The sequence below is a fragment of the Salmo salar genome, chromosome 01 (genome assembly GCF_965601325.2).
Source record: "Salmo salar chromosome 01, fSalSal1, whole genome shotgun sequence".
Taxonomy (NCBI): Eukaryota; Metazoa; Chordata; class Actinopteri; order Salmoniformes; family Salmonidae; genus Salmo; species Salmo salar.
The window spans coordinates 81,741,119-81,754,604 of NC_138291.1; the positions used below are offsets into that span (position 1 = coordinate 81,741,119).

The 13,486-nt window shown below is 42.9% G+C and overlaps 1 protein-coding gene across 2 annotated transcripts in view; it reads left to right on the forward strand.

Moving 5' to 3' along the window:
- Positions 1 to 13,486, forward strand: part of LOC106612512 (ribosomal protein S6 kinase alpha-2) — a 48,142-nt gene that overhangs the window by 15,152 nt on the left and 19,504 nt on the right. Inside the window, exons 2-6 of one of the 2 annotated variants that reach the window (XM_045723232.2) lie at positions 4,835 to 4,951; positions 5,068 to 5,149; positions 6,077 to 6,157; positions 7,146 to 7,225; positions 13,227 to 13,333. In XM_045723232.2, coding sequence (XP_045579188.1) covers positions 4,835 to 4,951; positions 5,068 to 5,149; positions 6,077 to 6,157; positions 7,146 to 7,225; positions 13,227 to 13,333 — 467 coding nt within the window. Of the gene's footprint in view, positions 1 to 4,834; positions 4,952 to 5,067; positions 5,150 to 5,580; positions 5,835 to 6,076; positions 6,158 to 7,145; positions 7,226 to 13,226; positions 13,334 to 13,486 lie in introns of those variants that run through there. The other variant, XM_014213719.3, reaches the window with a different exon arrangement.

Sequence of the window (13,486 nt, forward strand, 5' to 3'; positions counted from 1 at the left end):
TATGCCATGATACTGAGATTATTAAGGGCAGAGATGAACTGCTGTGGTAACATTTAACTCAATTCCTACTTTGACTTGAAAAGTACAGTATACTGTAGGTCATAAGCCTTTACAAACAGCATGCACGGAATGATCAGCCTTTACAAACGGCATGCTAGGAATGATCGGCATGCACGGAATGATCAGCCTTTACAAACGACATGCTAGGAATGATCGGCATGCACGGAATGATCAGCCTTTACAAACGGCATGCACAGAATGCATGATGATGATGGTTTGTAATAGTAAACTGGTATAGCTGCTATCAGAGTTGACATTAGAACTACCAAGCTACCATTGAGATGCATAAACATGAAGTCATGGCAAATAGCTGAATATGAAAACAGCATTTACCAGATGTTTTTATCCAGGTGGCCCATGCAGGAATCATACCCCAAATTATTGTATTGCAAGCACCATTGTCCAACCGACTGAGACATTTTGTCAAGTTGACTTTTTCAATCAAAGAGATTATCTTGAAATACACACCATCAACAGCTGTTGACCCAGATAACAAATCTTGGTGTTCAGAATATACTACGCATGTCAGTCTGTCATCCATGTTTATTGGTAAAGAGTAATAGTTGGACAATGGTTGTTTTATTATTTTGATTCAATAAGATAATCTGCAATGGTGTCTTTTTAAAAAGACTGATTTAACAACAGACTGATTGGGTACTGTGAAAACCTACTAGTACTACCAGGTAGACTCCCTCCAAAGGTAAATGTTTTCTTTTCCTTTCCAGTATTTTAGAATAAAAAATCCATTCTCGCTTTCTTTCTGATGTGTAGTAGTAATGTATTTTTTTTTTAAATTCCCCACAGACTTAACTTTAGTTTGATCTTTAGCATAATAAAGCAATTCTCTGTAATCTAAAATGGTATAGAATAATTGGAAGCAAACTATTTCAAATATAGGCCTCGTTTGAAAACAAAACTGATGCTTTAACTAAACTCAGCAAAAAAATAAGTCCTCACTGTCAACTGCGTTTATTTTCAGCAAACTTAACATGTGTAAATATTTGAATGAACATAACAAGATTCAACAACTGAGACATAAACTGAACAAGTTCCACAGACATGTGACTAACAGAAATTGAATAATGTCTCCCTGAACGAAGAGGGGGGGGGGGGGGGGTCAAAATAAGTAGTAACAGTCAGTATCTGGTGTGGCCACCAGCTGCATTATGTACTGCAGTGCATCTCATGGACTGCACCATATTTGCCAGATCTTGCTTGCACTCTTCCACCAAGGCACCTGCAAGTTCCCGGACATTTCTGGGGGGAATGGTCCTAGCCCTCACCCTCCGATCCAACAGGTCCCATATGTGCTCAATTGGGATTGAGATCCGGGCTCTTCGCTGGCCATGGCATAACACTGACATTCCTGTCTTGCAGGAAATCACGCACAGAACGAGCAGTATGGCTGGTGGCATTGTCATGCTGGAGGGTCATGTCAGGATGAGCCTGCAGGAAGGGTACCACATGAGGGAGGAGGATGTCTTCCCTGTAACGCACAGCGGTGAGATTGCCTGCAATGACAACAAGCTCAGTCCGATGATGCTGTGACACACCGCCCTAGACCATGACGGACCCTCCACCTCCAAATCGATCCCGCTCCAGAGTACAGGCCACTGTGTAATGCTCATTCCTTCGACGATAAATGCGAATCCGACCATCACCCCTGGTGAGAGAAAACCGCGACTCGTCAGCGAAGAGCACTTTTTGCCAGTCCTGTCTGGTCCAGCGACGGTGGGTTTGTACCCATAGGCGATGTTGTTGCTGGTGATGTATGGTGAGGACCTGCCTTACAACAGGCCTACAAGCCCTCAGTCCAGCCTCTCTCAGCCTATTGCAGACAGTCTGAGCACTGTTGGAGGGATTGTGCGTTCCTGGTGTAACTCAGGCAGTTCTTGTTGCCATCCTGTACCTGTCCCGCAGGTGTGATGTTCGGATGTACCGATCCTGTACAGGTGTTGTTACACGTGGTCTGCCACTGCGAGGACGATCATCTGTCCGTCCTGTCTCCCTGTAGCGCTGTCTTAGGCGTCTCACAGTACGGACATTGCAATTTATTGCCCTGGCCACATCTGCAGTCCTCAGGCATGCTGTAAGGAGGCATAAGGCACATTCACACAGATGAGCAGGGACCCTGGGCATCTTTCTTTTGGTGTTTTTCAGTCAGTAGAAAGGCCTTTTTAGTGTCCTAAGTTTTCATAACTGTGACCTTAATTGCCTACCATCCGTAAGCTGTTAGTGTCTTAATGACCGTTCCAGAGGTGCATGTTCATTAATTGTTTATGGTTCATTGAACAAGCATGGGAAACAGTGTTTAAACCCTTTACAATGAAGATCTGTGAAGTTATTTGGATTTTTACGAATTATCTTTGAAAGACAGGGTCCTGAAAAAGGGCAGTTTCTTTTTTTGCAGAGTTTAGTATTAATGGATGGTGTACTGGTTACTGTGGAATATCACTGTTTGTACAAGGCATCATGACTCATTTCTTTGTTCACTTTTGGACAGCGGACTGTTGAGGTGTTAGAGGGTAGGTAGGTAGCAACACATCTGCCACGCTGATCCTCAACACTGGAGCTCCCCAGCGGTGCGTGCTCAGTCCCCTCCTGTACTCCCTGTCCACCCACGACTGCATGGCCAGGCACGACTTCAACACCATCATTAAGTTTGCAGACGACACAACAGTGGTAGGCCTGATCAACGACGAGACAGCCTATAGGGAGGAGGTCAGAGACCTGGCCGGGTGGTGCCAGAATAACAACCTATCCCTCAACGTAACCAAGACTGAGGAGATTATTGTGGACTACGGGAAAAGGAGCACCGAGCACACCCCCATTCTCATCGACAGGGCTGTAGTGGAGCAGGTTGAAAGCTTCAAGTTCCTAGGTGGCCACATCAACAACAAACTAGAATGGTCCAAACACACCAAGACAATGGTGACGAGGGCACGACAAGGCCTATTCCCCCTCAGGCAACTAAAAGGATTTGGCATGGGTCCTGAGATCCTCAAAAGGTTCTACAGCTGCAACATCGAGAGCATCCTGACCGGTTGCGTCACTGCCTGGTACGGCAATTGCTCGGCCTCCGACCGCAAGGCACTTCAGAGGGTAGTGCGTACAGCCCAGTACATCACTGGGGCAAAGCTGCCTGCCAGCCAGGACCTCTACACCAGGCGGTGTCAGAGGAAGGCCCTAAAAATTGTCAAAGGCCCCAGCCACCCTAGTCATAGACTGTTCTCTCTACTACCGCATGGCAAGCGGTACCTGAGTGCCAAGTCTAGGACAAAAAGGCTTCTCAGCAGTTTTTACCCCTAAGCCATAAGACTCCTGAACAGGTAACCAAATGGTTACCCGGACTATTTGCATTGTGTGCCCCCCCAACCCCTCTTTTACGCTGCTGCTACTCTCTGTTTATCATATATGCATAGTCACTTTAACTATACATTCATGTACATACTACCTCAATTAGCCCGACCAACCAGTGCTCCCGCACATTGGCTAACCGGGCTATCTGCATTGTGTCCCACCACCCGCCAACCCCTCTTTTTACGCTACTGCTACTCTCTGTTCATCATATATGCATAGTCACTTTAACCATACCTACATGTACATACTACCTCAATAAGCCTGACTAACCGGTGTCTGTATATAGCCTTGCTACTGTTATTTTCAAATGTCTTTTTACTGTTTTATTTCTTTACTTACCTACACACACACTTTTTTTTCGCACTATTGGTTAGAGCCTGTAAGTAAGCATTTCACTGTAAGGTCTACACCTGTTGTATTCGGCGCACGTGACAAATAAACTTTGATTTGATAGAGGTTTGGAAATATAAAAAGCCCATGGGACTGACACCTTGGATAGCTACAGAGAATTTGTAATCCCACTGTTTGATTTATTTGCCTTTATTTTCTAGAGCCCCTACAGAGGTCATCCTTAACCCATTGATTCTTCATCTACATGATTGTCTTCCTATTCAATGCTGTGTTCAACATGATATGTTGAAGGAGAAGTTATAGGTTAACGTTAACCATAAGGGGCAAATCGGCATATGGATTTGAAAAGCATCTTTTTTATTTCATCCCAATGATATATTGTATGCAAAGGGTTATGTAACTGTGTGTTGTACTTGTATGTATTGAGGGAGATAAACAGGTTTAACCATGCTCTCTGCTGTGTCAGCGTGGCAGATTCTGCATCAATCAGCGACGGTCAGGGCAGGACTCTCACATGCCTGGGTCGGCATATTTCAGAGGCACGTCATGAAGACAGCATTAATAGCCGGAGTGTTCCCTTTTAAGATCTCCCGTTTGGCAGCCACATAGCCCCACTCACGCAAAACATGGTTACACTAATCTCCCCTGATAAGAGGGGAACAGGATGGACTACTGGCTGGTTCTGTAGCCAAGGTCACACTCTGACTGTTAGCCTACAACATCTGTTTCAAATCCACCTATTGTCACCAGTTAACGTGGATATGTGTGGAGATTGAGGATAATAAGGGCAAAAAGTGTAATAGCAATGTGCGCGTTCTATCCTTGGATGTAATAATGCTAAGTTTCCTCTGATAGTTGTATATTCATGATACTAGCTGGAACATCTTAATTCATGATTATGTTGAGTAGTCTCCGTTTGCCCTGATCAAATTTGACTTCCCTAGGTTGTACATCTGACTAAATCCCTCTCTCTGGCTCTCCCTGCTTCTCTTTGGACGATATGGGTGTTCTTGGTATTCCTATAATCACTTGATTGATATGAGGGCCATCTGTTTCCCTACAGGACGATGGCATCCTGAAAGAGATCGACATCAGCCAGCACACCAAAGAGGGCTTTGAAAAGGCAGACCCCTCCCAGTTTGAGCTGCTGAAAGTGCTAGGCCAAGGCTCCTATGGAAAGGTAAACATATAGTGACCTGAATTAAGGTGTCGCATCTATGTTACACCTACTGTGTATGTACTATGCATTCATCACATTTCCCCTACTGTTCAATCTGATATTAATCTCTTCCATAGGTGTTCCTGGTGAGAAAAATCAAAGGGTCTGACAGAGGACAGCTTTATGCCATGAAAGTGTTAAGGAAAGCAACGCTAAAAGGTACTTATTCTGATACTTTCGAAGAGTGGTATGTTTTTCATCAGACCAATCTTACTAAGAGAGTAATATTATTACAGTAAACAGACATGATATGGGTATGATTTAATTCCAAATCCAGCCAAACTGGTTTTCCGGCATAAGTAATAAAATATATATCCTTTTTTTCCCTTTTTTTTTAAAACATCTCACGTTTCCTATACTCATCAAATCTCAGTCAAAAACATTTTACGTTTCCTATACTCATCAAATCTCAGTCAAAAACATTTTACGTTTCATATACTCATCAAATCTCAGTCAAAAACATCTTGCATTTCCTGTACTCAACAAATCTCAGTCAAACGCTTTACGTTTAAAAAAATCTGCTCTAGATAATGAAATGCAGCCTTTTGGCCCTGTCTCAGGAAATGGAGATCATGTTCTCCTTGCTTACATAATACAGGAACAGCTGCAGGAATGTCCTCTGCAAAGCAGAGAGCCGTTGCAAGAGGAAGCTGGCATTGCAGCAAAGGTGCTTGAGGGGATTATGATTTTGATTATTATTGATAACGAAGTAGCTGACCTCCATTTCCCAGGTGACATAGGGAGAAGGCTTAGGTAATGCAGATAGATGAGCATAATGCAGCAAGTCATTGCATTAGCTCACTCTGTCTCGATTATGCGATGACATTCCCAATGCACTGATTAGGTAAGTGGCTGACTAGTGAGGGAGAAGTCTTGCATATGCATGGTTGAGTGGTTTACAGATTTTCATTGTATCAACAGTTTTGACAGTATAGAAATTTATACCTGAGATATTTTATACAGTATTGTCGGATACCGGCCCAACTCTAATGGGTTGTATATGTATAGCTTTTGTCCACATCTGTTCAGTTCTACAAGTATCTTAATTCATTAACACCATTTTGATAAACTTTGTCTGTTTTTCAGTCCGGGATAGGGTGCGGTCCAAAATGGAGAGAGACATTCTGGCTGAAGTCAACCACCCCTTCATAGTCAAACTCCATTATGGTGAGCGTATTTCCCAAGTGCCGTCTTTCTCATCCATGCAACCATGTTCTGACTGGCACACATACATACAACAAACATTGAGACATGAAAACCCTCTTGTTAAGACAGCCAAATAATTATGTGACGAGATTGTCTTTAGCCATCAGTTGTTAGAATGGTTCTGCCATTAGGCAGCAGGCAGAAACACATTGTGATATCAAATGGAGTAGGTTCTTGCATTGAATAACTCTCCAAGCGTTTTATAAGGCTTGGCACGTCCCTCTAAACATTTCAATGACGTCTGGAGCCCTTCAGACAGCGTAAGCCATCACTCCGTCTCAAAGCACTTTACCTCCTTATTTATTAGCATGCTCTGAGTATTGCCACAGCAGCCCCAGGCAAACAGATGCACTCAACAAAGCAGATAATAGGAATACACGAGAAGAAGTCCATAATATCAAAATTATACCAGGGAAAAAAAGATTTGCCTTGACATGTACCTTTTAAGCAGAGCCGGATTACTGAATGGGCACGTAGGGCACATGACCCGGGGCCCCCTGAACTCCAGGTGGTACCCAACCAAATGTATTTATTTTGGGTTGTGGGCCCCCTGGTTGTGGGCCCCCCAGATAGCATATGATAGCTAAATGTGTAGAATTGCAGGAAATTGGCTTTAAAACTGCCAAATCGTCTCTGAGCCTCATTGTACAATTATTTTATTTTTGATTTTTGATTTAACCTTTATTTAACTAGGCAAGTCAGTTAAGAACTTAAGAACAAATTCTTATTTACAATAACGGCCTATCCCGGCCAAACCCGGACGACGCTGGGCCAATTGTGTGCTGCCCTATGGGACTCCCAATCATGGCCAAATGTGATACAGCCTGGAATCGAACTATGAACTGTAGTGACGCCTCTTGCACTTTGGAGTGTTTTCATTTTATTGCATGTCATGAGTGAAGGAGAATATGTATTTTGCGTGACCATTTATGTTGTTTTTATGGCCCAGCCTTTCAGACGGAGGGGAAGCTATATCTGATTCTAGACTTCCTCAGAGGGGGAGACCTCTTCACACGGCTTTCTAAAGAGGTCAGTCATCTTGTTACTCACTGTGATGGCTTACTGCTCATTCACTGTTTTATTAATACATTCAATCACCACATGCATATGTTTAAAAAATATATACTTTTATTTCCAATCATTTGTTTTCTTGGTGCAAATGTCCCTTTTTGATTGAATAGGTACAGTATATTTTCGAGGCATTCTCAATTTGCGTGATATTACTTTTTTTTTATTGGTCAACTCAACAGCAATTGGTAATTTGGCTTATAGAGTAAAAACAAGTAGGACTTTCATTCATCACACGTGCGCACTCCAAAGCTTCAGGACTCATTCTGTGACTAAAAATAGGTCCGTCCACCCCACTGATTCAATCGATATGTATAAACACCCTGCCATTGACCGGACCCCATCAGGAATAGGTCCCTATATTGTAAATGTTCATTCCTAATTGGTTTGGCTTTAATCTTGTACTTCAGCATCTCTGAATGTCCATGCATTCATAGTGAGTTGAAATAAGTAAGCTACTTCAGTAATAAAGTGTAGCTCTTTCATGTGCTCACTTCCAATTACCAGCACAGGTTTATTTCAAACCACAGACATAATGGCCTGTGTGGTATGTCTAGCATGGGCTTTCGATGCAAACATTTTCAAGTGCTCACTGCCAATGAACAGCCCAGACCTCATCAGTCAGATTACAATATCTCCTTCGTTCCGTGCACTAACCCAGGGTTGGGGGGGGGAATAATTATTTTGGGTTAAATAACACTCTGGGTCACATTTGAACATCTACAACTAGATAGAAAGTATGTAGAAATGATTTTCAAAAAACTACAGTTTTTCTGGCCTGCAAAATGATTTTGACGAGCAAATCGGTCCCCAGAAAAACTGTGGGCCTCCGTTGAATTTCGAAATCCCAATGTGGCCCTCAATTCAAAATGATTCCCCACCCCTTCAATAGCCTGTATTGTAATACTGCTATTATGAAGAAATTATAGATAACGACTCAATTGATGAAATCATTGACTCATAGAGTTCCTTTGGGACATTCAGCTAACAACTGCAGATTGTTTCATCACACCATATATTTTTTTTACTCATTAATTGGCAATACGCCAAGCTATGTGGATTGCAATAGTTTGTGTTTGTAACGAACAATGATCATATTTAACATGCCAGTTGACTCCATGATGAACTAAGATGCATGTATTATATACAGTGCATTCGGAAGGTATTCAGACCCCTCGACTTTTTCTACATTTTGTTACATTCCAGCCTTATTCTAAAATGTATTAGATTGTTTTCTCCCTCATCAATTTACACACAGTACCCCATAATGACAAAGCAAAAACAGGTTTTTAGAAATGTTTGCAAAAAATGTAAACAATAAAACTGAAATATCACAATTACATAAGTATTCAGACCCTTTACTCAGTACTTTGTTGAAGCACCTTTGGCAGCAATTACAGCCTTGAGTCTTCTTGGGTATGATGCTACAAGCTTGGCACACCTGTATTTGGGGAGTTTCTCCCATTCTTCTCTACAGATCCTCTCAAGCTCTGTCAGGTTGGATGGGGAGCCGCTGCACAGCTATTTTCAGGTCTCTCTAGAGATGTTTCGATTGGGTTCAAGTCCGGGCTCTGGCTGGGTCACTCAAGGACATTCAGAGACTTGTCCCGAAGCCACTCCAGCATTGTCTTGGCTGTGAGCTTAGGGTCGTTGTCCTGTTGGAAGGTGAACCTTTGCCTCCAGTCTGAGGTCCTGAGCGCTCTGGAGCAGGTTTTTATCAAGGATCTCTCTGTACTTTGTACCATTCATCTTTCCCTTGATCCTGACTAGTCTACCAGTCCCTGCCGCTGAAAAATATCCCCAAAGCATGATGCTGCCACCACCATGCTTCAATGAAAGGATGGTGCCAGATTTCCTCCAGACGTGACGCTTGGCATTCAGGCCAAAGACTTCAATCTTGATTTCATCAGACCAGAGAATCTTGTTTCTCATGGTCTGAGAGTCCTTTACGTGCCCTTTGGCAAACTCCAAGGGGGCTGTCGTGCCTTTTATTGAGGAGTGGCTTCCATCTGGCCACTCTACCATAAAGGCCTGATTGGTAGAGTGCTGCAGAGATAGTTGTCCTTCTGGAAGTTTCTCCCATCTCCACAGAGGAACTCTGAAGCTCTGTCAGAGTGACCATCATGTTTTTCCCCTGACCATGGCCCTTTTCCCCCGATTGCTCAGTTTGGCTGGGAGGCAAGCTCTAGGAAAAGTCTTGGTGCTTCCAAACTTTTTGGTACCCTTCCCCAGATCTCTGCCTCGAAACAATCCTGTCTCTGAGATCTACGGACAATTCCTTCAACCTCATGGCTTGGTTTTTGCTCTGGCATGCACTGTCAACTGTGGGACCTCATATAGACAGGTTTGTGCCTTTCCAAATCATGTCCAATCAATTGAATTTACCACAGGTTCACTCCTATCAAGTTCTATAAACATCTCAAGGATGATCAATGGAAACAGGATGCACCTGAGCTCAATTTTAAGCCTGGAGCGTAACAAAATGTGGGAAGGGGTCTGAATACTTTCCGAATGCACTGTATATGACTGTTATCAGATGTTAGCAAGTTATTGATTTCATGAACCTTATTTCTAAGGTTACATATATTAATATACTTAGCCCTATCCTGGGTAGCTTATCGTAGATAATATGGAGAGAAAATATTAACGTGTGTGTGTGTGTGTGTGTGTGTGTGTGTGTGTGTGTGTGTGTGTGTGTGTGTGTGTGTGTGTGTGTGTGTGTGTGTGTGTGTGTGTGTGTGTGTGTGTGTGTGTGTGTGTGTGTGTGTGTGTGTGTGTGTGTGTGTGTGTGTGTGTGTGTGTGTGTGTGTGTGTGTGTGATGTTGGGCTGAAACAACTGAACCTGAAGCTTGGCTCTCTCACTCCTCCCAGGCTTTTGGGACAATGTGCTTGCTTGTTGTAGCGGATGTAAGCAATGTCCCAACGCTCTCTGGCAGTTTTTATAGCTCGGATAAGTTATTTCCGGCTCTGGCGCAAAGCTTCAAAGAAGTCCTCATTGAGGAAGATGTTGGTTTCTCTCAAGTTCTTGGCTCTCTCCAGAACAGCCGTCTTGACCTTGAACCTCAGGAACTTGACCACTATCGGCCTGGGTCTATCATCTGGGCTGGTTACAGGTTTTCCTGACCTGTGGGCGTGCTCCACTTTTTCCTCAGACTCCGTCCAGGCCTCATGTGGAGACTGGTATGCCATCCACAACAATGTTATTCCTCCTGGATTGTCCCTCTAGTCTAGATAGTAGGGCTGGTAATTGCCAGGGACCTTACTATACGATATTATCACTATACTTAGGTGCTGAAACGATATGTATTGCGATTCTCGTGATGCTATATGTATTGCGATTCGATACTGTGATTTTATTGCGATTCGATGTTCCAAACATATTGCTCACCATATGTCTGCTGTAGAGGGACAAGACAGAGCCATGAGAAAATCAGTCAAGGAAATAAAAGTTCTCAAAACAAATTGGAGTTGTGGTGTAGGTACAGCCAACTAGGGCAAAAATAATATTCCTATATTTTCAAAACGATATGATATATCGTCAAAAATAATATCCTGATATCACTACTGTTTTCCCAGTCATCTGAAATAATGATCCACAGACTGCTGTCATCTCGCGTGGGCTTACAGTTTGTTGTCATCTTGCTGCAAGTCTCTTTCAGGATATCCACCTCTCCCTGGGAGAACTGAAAAACTCTTCCTAAGTTCTTGGACTTCTCTGGTCAGATTGCCCATTATTTTGTTAGTTGAGTCCACCAGTATTTGGACAAAGCTCTTGAAGGTATTTTCCTGTTGTTGTAACAATTGCTTGTTGACATATTTTTGGTTGGTTTTTAAAAGATCATGCACCTGTGATAGTGAAACACTGTTCTCTCCATTTCTCCAAATTTCTTTATAACTTTGGTCGGCATGACGGTAGTAACGTAGGCTAATGCTGGTTATCCACGGAATTCCAGCCAGCACAGCTCACAGGGCTGATATGAACAGCAACAAACAGCAGAGATTTAAACCGCCACAAGTGCGGGACTAGGGCTGGGACAATACCAGTATCGCGATACTCGTTAGTATCGTGGCAAGGAAACAAAACTTGAAGCATATTTAACTTTAGGAAAACAGCCCTAATGTTGGAACCAAACATCATGTTGTCATCCAGAGTCACGTTTATTTGAATTTGCAGCTATAGCACACTGTATTTTACATACATCAGATTTTTAAAGGACCAAAGAATTTGTTCTGCTTTGTGTTTTCATTTTTGCCATGGAAAAAATATTGCGATACTGGTATCGTCACAGCCCTACTGAGCACACACCCCTGGGGGCCCCTGTGTTGAGGGTCAGAGTCGCGGAGGTGTTGTTGCCTACTCTTACCACCTGGGGTCGGCCCATCAGGAAGTCCAGGATCCAGTTGCAGAGGGAGGTGTTCAGTCTCAGGGTCCTGAGCTTGGAGGGCACTATGGTGTTTGAAATCTGAGTTGTAGTTGATGAACAGCATCCTCACATAGGTATTCCTCTTTTCTAGGTGAGAGAGGGCAGAATGGAGTGCACTTGAGATTGCATCGTCTGTGGATTTGTTAGGTCGGTAGGCAAATTGGAGTGGGTCCAGGGTGTCTGGGCTGACGGAGTTGATGTGTGCCATGAACAGCCTTTCAAAACACTTCATTACAGATGTGAGTGTTATAGGGCAGTGGTCATTGTGGCGCGATGCCTTAGTGTTTTTGGGAACAGGAATGATGGTAGTCAGCTTGAAACGTGTGGGGATTACAGACTGGGAGAGGTTGAAATGTCTGGAAAGACACCTGCCAGCTGGTCTGTACATGCCCAGAGGACACGCCCTGGAATACCGTCTGGCCTTACAGACAGACAGACGAGAGATATAACCTAGTCCTCCGGATCAGCGGGGGGCCTCATGCACGGCTCTGTGTTGTTTCCAAACCTCTCCTTGAGTACCCCCAGCCATTCTTCTTATTTGTTCAATTCCAACTAGCATACCTGCTCCAACTAATTAATCATCAAGCCCCTGATTAGTTGAATCGGGTGTGCTAGTATGCCTACTGGAATAGATCATATAAAATTAACTCTCTGGGGTATTCGAGGGGAGTTTTGCTCAAAGAAATGATTAAATGGATGGAGACCTTGATTATTATTGAATAATAAAAACAACCTGCAGTCCGGATAATAGACCACCAACTTTAGAAATGCGTTCATCCATTCACCCATGTTTCCTAAAACTACTGCCTCCTATGTGTCATCGTGACTACTACCAATCCTTTTGTAAATAATAACTGGAATGAAATTGGGCAAACAATTTGTCTCTAGATTTAAATTTGTTCTTCTGGGCCGACAGACAAATGGGAATTGAAATATGAATGAATTACTGCTGGTTTTGGAAATCACTCATCTGGAACAGCTAGCAGATGCCCTAATGCTGGTAGCAACTTGTTACTTTCACCACAATTAAATGCTCTCCTTGGCACCGCAGTGTTTATTCCCCACACATATTCCATTTGAGAGCTAAAGTAATCTTTCTGTGGTTAAAATGTGCTATTTAGTAAACAAAGAGAAAGACAACAATACATGCTCTACCTGAGGAAACTCAGCAAAGTTTTTATTAAGATGAATGCAACTCGCTCTGGATAAAAGTGTCTGCTAAATTACTAAAATGTAAATGTGTAACATCTTTGATGCAAATATTTTGGGTGAGGTTCAAAACAGCTGGCTTTGTAATCAAGTTAATGAGTTTCAGTAGTGTTCAATCTGTGGGTAGTGCTCTTGTTTTGCTCAGGCTACCTGACATTGGAATTATGGAAAGCTGTCTGTCTGGTTTTTATGTGTTTAAAACACATCAATGTAGGCTACTCAACGGTTTTAAAAACACGGCTTTTATTTTCACAATCACATATCACACATGTACTGTTTGCATCTTGTCAATGACTGTTACTTTATCTTTCACCTTTCTCCATCTGCAGGTGATGTTTACTGAAGAGGATGTGAAATTCTATCTGGCTGAGCTGGCCTTGGCCTTAGATCACCTTCACAGTCTGGGCATCATCTACAGAGACCTCAAACCAGAGAAGTAAAGCCTCACTGACTGTACTGTGCAATAGACTACTTCCTTATTCAAAGAGCATCTTGCATATCCATTCTCCACAGCTATACAATTTTTACCCATATGAGTACTCCTATACATTGTTTCTTTATCTCCGAGACTTACGAATATTCTGATAGG